General features: G+C 45.9%; 1 protein-coding gene across 1 annotated transcript in view; it reads left to right on the forward strand.

Annotated features, from left to right (window-relative positions):
- The window catches only part of hmcn1 (hemicentin 1), a gene marked incomplete at its 5' end in the record, with an annotated part of 337,372 nt that extends 330,664 nt beyond the window's left edge, over positions 1–6,708 (forward strand). The window contains 6 exons of the mRNA XM_084311219.1: positions 1,072–1,197; positions 2,101–2,229; positions 3,701–4,039; positions 4,294–4,413; positions 4,625–4,751; positions 5,172–6,708. Of these exons, the coding sequence (XP_084167345.1) occupies positions 1,072–1,197; positions 2,101–2,229; positions 3,701–4,039; positions 4,294–4,413; positions 4,625–4,751; positions 5,172–5,538 (1,208 nt within the window). The 3' untranslated portion in view covers positions 5,539–6,708. The remainder of the gene's footprint in view (positions 1–1,071; positions 1,198–2,100; positions 2,230–3,700; positions 4,040–4,293; positions 4,414–4,624; positions 4,752–5,171) is intronic.
- Between the last annotated feature and the right edge of the window lie 1,649 nt (positions 6,709–8,357).

Below are 8,357 nucleotides of genomic sequence, written 5' to 3' on the forward strand. Positions count from 1 at the left end.
ACACAATTGTTAAGGGGATGCAGACCTACTTTCTATATAACTTCATTCTTAGATGCTTCTATAGAAAGTAGGTAAAACAAATTAAAACGTTTTCTTTGCCCTATAGGGAAAAAAAAGTTTTCTACCTATTTTTTATTAATTTTTTTAAACCTACTTTAGAGGGCCTAAACTTAACCAGTTGGAAACCAGGCGTACAGTAATAAAATTAGCAATCAACCAATTCAATAGGCCATGCTCACTTAAAACAGTGCAACACCCAGCTCTCTCTGTCTGACTCTCCTCCGCCGTTGCAGACAGGAGTGTGTGTGTGTGTATGAATGTGAATGTGTGTGTGTGTGTGTGTGTGTGGGTGGGTGTGCCAGACAGTGTGAGAGTGAGCTCTGCAGTCAGGGGGAAGGAAGAATTTTTTTTAAATAAAATTGCAAATAAGCAATCAATCAATCCGCGCGATTTTTATTTTGTTCCACAATGACTCATGACCCATCAATTACATCATCCAACATTGTTTAAAGAACTAAGACATTCGTGACAGAATCGGTTTATATTTAGTCGTTATGACGCTATCAACATATCCATTTGTTAAAGATTATTGTCCGCCATCTTGTTTTTTCCTAAAAATCTGCACGCCGGAGTGATTGTAATTCGGTTGTGGGCGGATCCTGGGACCAGGAGCGTGGAATTGTGAAGAATACATACGTATAAATTGACTGTTTCAGCCAATCAGAATCGAGAAATTTGCATGCCGTTGTATAATGAGGCGCGCAGGTGTGTGTGTGCTGTCAGGCTTTATCCACCCGCCCCTCGAGGCTGTTGCCATCAGCTGCCACTCATCAGGCAATCAACACTCTTCAGTGTAGGGACGGGCAGCACCTGACAAAGAAAGAAAAGGACAGGCATTAGTTACCATGACACACACACACATACAAAGCATAACATTACCTATACTAACCTGATGTTTACATGGTGTCACAAATACAGTAATAATGATAATGACCAATCCACGTACGTCACAGAAACCTTATTCCATTTTTGGATCTAACCCTCTCCGTCTCTCTCTCTCTGTCCCCCCAGACATAAACGAGTGCAGACAGAGAGTGTGTCGGTCGGACCAGCAGTGTAAAAACAGCAGAGGTGGCTACACCTGTATTGACCTCTGTCCCAGTGGTATGACTAAAGGTGCCAACGGCACATGTGTGGGTAAGTTGAAGTGCTTTACTTCAAACTGAGGGGTCGACATTCATAATCACACCATGTCACGCAAACAATCTGTGTTTTCTAACGTATTCTCGAATGCCAATCACACACAGTTTCAGGGGAATATTCTATTTCTAGTAGAGTAGCTAGCCGAAGAGCAAGGCAGTCTGTATGGATGTAAATGTACTGTATGTACACGATATCCAGCGTGATGAAAATTGTTTTTCAATATAATTTCTTTTACACCATGTTGATTTAACATTACCCAACATGTTAGTTGTTGTGAAAATGATGACTAAAGGCTGTTGATGTATATCCCCCTGGATATCCACAAAATCAAGCCATTTGAGATATATCGCACACTTATATAATTACTCTGATTGGTCCATCAGTCACATCTAGAGGCTCTGATTGGTCCATCAGTCACATCTAGCTGCTCTGATTGGTCCATCAGTCACATCTAGCTGCTGATTGGTCCATCAGTCACGCCTAGCCGAGTGGTCCTCACCAGCAGCATCCTAGTCCTATCTAACCTCGTCCCGCCCCTGAAATCACGACACGGTGCTCATGAAAATGTATTCCCCCCAGAAACAACCTCGTTATCGCCTCCCTCGACAGGCTGACAGACCTGCTTGTTGTTTGTTTCGCTGGGGACTATAAACAGATCAGGGGGTGCCCGGAAACCGGAAAGCCTGTAGCCGGTATTTCTGTATTTCCGATTCACATTTTAGGAGGCATAGCTTTACCAGCCTAAGTCCTATCAAGCATCTCTAGTGTCTAGTGAACAGAAGGCCACGCCCCCTCGGTGTATATATATATATATATACCAATGATACTTGGTGACATCAATATTCTGCAACAAGCGATTAAAACACAACTGTACTGTGTCTTTCATGCCTCCTGCAGACATCGATGAGTGCAGAGACGGGACTCACCAGTGCAGGTACAACCAGATCTGTGAGAACACAAGAGGAAGCTACCACTGTACCTGCCCCAGGGGCTACCGCTCCCAGGGGGTGGGTCGACCCTGCGTCGGTACGTACATCCTGTTTAAACCCTCATGTCATCCCCCTCACCCTGTACTAGACCCGGGCAAAATAGTAGGCGGTTACAGGTTAGTTTACAGGTTACGGAGTTTCCGGAAAGCGAATTTAAGGGTAATCGCTAACTTCCCAAATGACTTCATATGCAGAAGTAAGAGCATTGCTCATGTAATGGTTAATAATCACGGTTGGCTGTGGCTCTGCTTACCTGAACAAGCTACAGGAACGCATCCTCCTTGTGATTGGCTAAAAGGATTGCGATGTGTCCATTGGTTCCAAAAGGTTCAAACTGCTTGAGCTTTCTGTCTGTCAAAATGGACAGAGATCGGGTCAGGTCCTCAGCCATCCAACAACATGGAGACAAGAGCTCCTTTAGATCTCCAGCATTTGAAGCAGTTAGTTTTATTTTGCCCTGGTTTATTCCCTTCCATCCAAATACCCTTAACACCATCATCTTGCTTCTGCTGGGAAAGTCCCGTCTCTCTTCCTCACTCACGCCTGTTTAGAGCTCTTCCTCACTCACGCCTGTTTAGAGCTCTTCCTCACTCTTGCCTGCTTAGAGCTCTTCCTCACTCATGCATGTTTAGAGCTCTTCCTCTCTCACCCCTGCTTGGAGCCAGATGTCGCACTCTGACCGCTCTCTGCCACTGCTTGCTCATATCACTAACCTGCTGCAAAGGAAACCACCTAACTAACTGTAAAGGTACTATAATGTCCATTATTCAAGAGAAGAGAGAGAGAGAGAAGGAAAGACGGAGGAAGGGATTCATCACAAGACCATCACCACCTCTTAGCGCTGTCCCCCCTATCTGACCTTTCACTGTCCTCTATCTTTGACCTTTTCCTATGGGTCCTGGCTACTTCCTGGACTTGCTATGCTTTGTAATGGCATACATTCACTGTCCCCCTGTGGCGTCATTAACACTGGATGTTGATGTCTGTCTATGTCAAATATTTCAGCACTGAATTGGATATTATTCTGTGTTTTGTCATATCAAATATGAATAATATTTGATATTTTTCCCATGGAAAAAACTCCTGGCAAGAGATTTTGTGTTGATTATCATTTGAAGCAATCAAATTCAAATCAGCACATGTATTTGATATGAGAAGTAATTAACTGATTATCTCATTCAAATCCGATACATTTTGTAGTTTCAATACATTTCTGCCTCAGGGTCATGAACATGTATTGTCATAGAATGGGGTGATTGACATTTCCCCTTTTCTTTGTCCCCTCCACCCCCCCCCCTTCTAATGTCACGGTTTCCTCTTCTTTCTTTCATCCTTATCTCTACCCATCCATCGCCCTTCAAATGATCTCTATTCTTGTTCCATCGCTGCTGCCCTCCAATCCTCCCATACGCATGTTGTATCTCCTCCTTCTGTCCCACTCTCCCCCCATTTCTTTCTCTCTTCCTTCCTTCCTCTGTGGTGCTGGTCTCTCCTCACGCTGACACCAGACATTAATGAGTGCGAGCGGCTGCCGCAGCCCTGCGCCCACCAGTGCATCAACGCCCCCGGCAGCTTCAAGTGCACCTGCCCGCCGGGGCGCCACCTGCTGGGGGACGGCAAGTCGTGCGCAGGGCTGGAGAAGCTGCCCAGCTACGAGAGCTACTCGTACGGCTACCGCTCCTCCCCCGACCGGAGCTCCTATCCCCATCTGTACCACAACCTGGCCTCTCAGAGCTACCACTCCTACTTGGCCGCCCCGGCGGGTCGCTATAGGAGCCGCAGCCGCAGAGGGGCGGCCCGCATGTCCTGTCCGCAGGGGTACGAGGCCAGGGGTGGCCGTTGCCTAGGTAACTATAGAGGAAAGGCAGGGAGGAGAGGCTGAATGCAAATGAAAGGAGCCGGTCTCGGTTGGTGAATCTGCCTGCATGGCTCTGTTGCGCCGCTGTTCTGGGGTCCGCTTGGCTTGGTTCTGAATGTGGAATAACATGGAATTGATTGGTTGTGAATCTGTGATTTCCACATCAAACTTATTTCATATTTTAACGTCTGATTTGTGATCTGTGTTTTGTTCTGAATTCTGTGTGTGTGTGTGTTTAAACAGACATCAATGAGTGTGAGGTCAGGGACACCTGTCAACATGAGTGTATGAATACCCCTGGGAGTCACAGGTGTCTGTGTCCTGCTGGATACCGCCTCATGACCAACAGCAAGACATGCCAAGGTGGGCCCTCAGTATAATCTGAATAGTCTACCCATCTATCCTTTCACTCCTCCATCCATCCGTCTATCTATCCGTCTATCCATCTACTATGTCACAGACTCATCCAGTTTCATTATTCTCTGTAAATGACCAATGCCGTCTCCCGTAACACATTCATGTTACAGTGGTAATAATGCTTGTGCGTCAACAACTCCATGTGTCGTGTCTTCAGATGTAGATGAGTGTCTGGAACAGAACGTCCAATGTGGAGCCAACAGGATGTGCTTCAACATGAGAGGAAGTTACCAGTGCATCGACACGCCCTGTCCGCCCAACTACCAGAGAGACCCCGCCACTGGGTACCTCCATCTGCATGCTAGCTAACGTCATAGAATCACGCTTCCCCGAGTAACTAAACCTGTAACCTAACCTCCTAATATACCTTGAACCAGCCACAGGGTACACCTCCATAGGTCATAGAATCTCTCTCCCCAAGTGGGTTTACATAACACCCAACATCCCAGTAATATACCTTAAACCAGCCACTTCACCTGCCATAGAACCACTCTCCCATGTTCTCCATTAAAGAGAACTAACAAGCCTCTACAGTACGTCACTTTTAGCCTGGTATCTGATCTGTTTTAACCTGATATCATACCTGTTTTAGCCTGGTATCTGACTGTTTTAGCCTGGTATCTGATCTGTTTTAGCCTGGTATCTGATCTGTTTTAGCCTGGTATCGGCGCATCCCTACTAAATATCTCTCGTCTGTGTTGTAGGTTCTGCCTGAAGGACTGCCCTCCCAATGACCTGGAGTGTGCTTTGAGCCCCTATGCCCTGGAGTACAAGCTCCTCTCCCTCCCCTTTGGCATCGCGGCCAACCAGGACCTGATCAGACTGGTGGCCTACACGCAGGACGGCGTGATGCACCCCAGGACCACCTTCCTGGTGGTGGACGAGGACGCCACATTACCTTTCGCCCTGCGGGACGAGAACCTGAAGGGGGTGCTCTTCACCACGCGGGCGCTACGGGAACCGCACACCTACCGCATGAAGGTCCGAGCCCTTTCCTACAGCGCGGACGGCGGCATTGAGTACCAGACAACCTTCATCGTCTACATCGCCGTCTCCGCCTACCCCTACTGAGAGCACTTTACACGAGGCGAGAGAGAGAAGGGGGAGGTGGGACAGAGTCGTGTCCTCTGTATGCATCACCACTGAGAGAGAGAACGAACGAACGAACGAACGAACGAGTGCTTGTCTGGGTGGCTGGGTGTGGTTTGGAAATGCAACCACATCAGGAAAACGGACTGAATAAAAACGTTTTGAAGCTCATGAGAGGCCAGGGTGGGAGAACAGCACTGCAAAGCAAGGAAGGGGAGTGAGAATGGACCGAGTACAGGCCCCTGGGGCACACCACGAAGGGTTAATGCAAAGTCCTTTTGTTTGGAGGAAAACGGCTATTTATTAACCTTGATCCCCTGAGGTCCTGCACACTTTCAACCCTTCAGGGCTTTGTGGTTCTAATAGTAGATTCTTCTGTCTTGTCATGTTCCCCCGACCCCACATCAAGAGATATTTATGGATGACCTAGACTGAATCCTCAGGGCCGATAAAACCACCGCTGGCCCAGAATGTAGGCTCCCTCCCTCGTCACGCCGACACTAAAGAAACCCTAGCTAGCCTATATTTACATCTACCTATTATTAACTTATTGGGAAGTGCTTGAATATGGAAAAAGGGGGGCAGTCCCCACCTTTGCTTAGCCCTTGTGTAATTAATCGCCAAGGCAACGTTACCTTTGCTTAGCCCTTGTGTAATTAATCGCCAAGGCAACGTTACCTTTGCTTAGCCCTTGTGTAATTAATCGCCAAGGCAACGTTACCTTTGCTTAGCCCTCATGTAATTGCTCGACAAGGCAACGTTACCTTTGCTTAGCCCTCGTGTAATTAGTCGCCAAGGCAACGTTGACTGCAGACGAAGGAGGTGTTCTTGATCGGTCTGATAATGGTGCTCATCTTGGCGAGAAAGTTTGACTGTCAAACACTCGTTGTCCTCAGGTAAATCGCCCATCACATCAACACTCGGTTGCACAATGTTTCCTTCCAAGTGCCTCAAATAGACAAGATAGCGGTAGTTAACAGTTATTACAGTCAATACAACCACATCATTGTGTCATGGTATTCAATCCATAGTTAATTACCAAGATGTATTCTATTTTTATGATTTGTATATAGGTGTTGTGTTTTCTTATAATGTATTGCTATACTGTACTGTATTACATTTTTATAAAAAATAAAAAAGGACAAATATACAGTCAAACTGAGCATGTTTTTGTGCAAATGGTTGTTATACATACCACTGTCCAGGGTTCCTGCAGGGTATTACTTAAGCATTACATCACGCGCAGGAGTGGTTTGTGACCAATAAACCATGCCTAGGGGTGGTCGTTAGACCCCCCTAGGCATGGTTTATTGGTCACAAATCACGACTACAAGTGGTGTAAAGCTTTTATACAACTGCCAGATTCATCCAACCTTATTTCTATACAATAAACACACATTAATCGAAGATTTATTGAAAAAACCATCCGCCAGAAAAAGTAGTTCCCACAACTACAAAAAAGACAAGTTGCCTCCATGTGGAAGCAGCTTGAAGTGCATCCAACCAAACTAACACATCCAACTGTGTATTATTGGAATGATTGAGAGAAGTTGCCTCATGTGGAAGCAGCTTGAAGTGCATCCAACCAACTAACACATCCAACTGTGTATTATTGGAATGATTGATTGAAAATTGTATTACCAGATGCAGAATGGGTACAATACAGTACGGCTCAATACACACAATTGTTAAGGGAATGCAGACCTACTTTCCATAGAACTTCATTCTTAGATGCTTCTATATAAAGTAGGCAAAACAAATTAAAACGTTTTCTTTGCCCTATAGGAAAAAAACGTTTTCTTCGCCCTATTTTTTTATTTATTTCTTTTAGCCTAAACTTAACCAGTTGGAAACCAGGGGTACAGTAATAAAATTAGCAATCAACCAATCAATCAATTCAATAGACCATGCTCACTTAAAACAGCGCTGCTTCTCTCTCAGTCTGACTCCCCCGCTGTTGCAGACAGGAGTGTGTGTGTGTGTGAATGAATGAATGAATGAAAACTTTATTAACAGATTGCAGAATGGGTACAGTACAGTACAGCTCAATACATACAATTGTTAAGGGGATGCAGACCAGAGAAAGACTTTCGTCTTGTTTACATCAGGGTCCCCCATTTTCAATTCATCGTAACATATATGACATACATGACATACAGATAGACAGTACTGCTCCATCTATACATTTATGACATACCAGATTTGCAATTACAGTACTGTTTGTGATACAAAAAGAGTCCAGAAAGAAAAGAGTATATACATTAGGCGTGGAAACTGTACATTGGATTGGGTAGGTGGGGGTGGACTGTGCATTGGAGGTGGTTGGGTGGGGGGGGGGGGGTGGTTAGGAGTGTGGGGGGGGGGGGGGGGGGGGGGGGGGGGGGGGTTCGTTAGGAGTGGGGGGGGGGGGGGGGGTTGGGTAGGGGGGGGGGGGGGGGGGTTGGGTAGGAGACACTGTACAACTGTACAAACAACACTGTACATTGGATTATTGACAAGACCATACTTGTGTGTGTGTGTGCGTGTGTGTGTGTCACTGTGTGTGTGTGTGTGTTTGTGGGTACGCCAGCGTCGGACAGTGTGAGAGAGAACGCTGCAGTCAGTAGAAAGTAGGAAGGAAGACATTTAAATCAATCAATTAATCAATCAATCAATCCGCGATTTTTCTTTTGTTCTAGATTGACTCAAGACCCATCAATTACATCATCCAACATTGTTTAAAGGACTAACACATTCCCCTTGACAGAATCGCTTCATATTTAGTCGTTATGGTGCTTTCAACATAACCATTTGTTGTCCGC

This window comes from Notolepis coatsorum (assembly GCF_963971535.1).
Source record: "Notolepis coatsorum genome assembly, chromosome: 3".
In the NCBI taxonomy this organism is placed as follows: Eukaryota; Metazoa; Chordata; class Actinopteri; order Aulopiformes; family Paralepididae; genus Notolepis; species Notolepis coatsorum.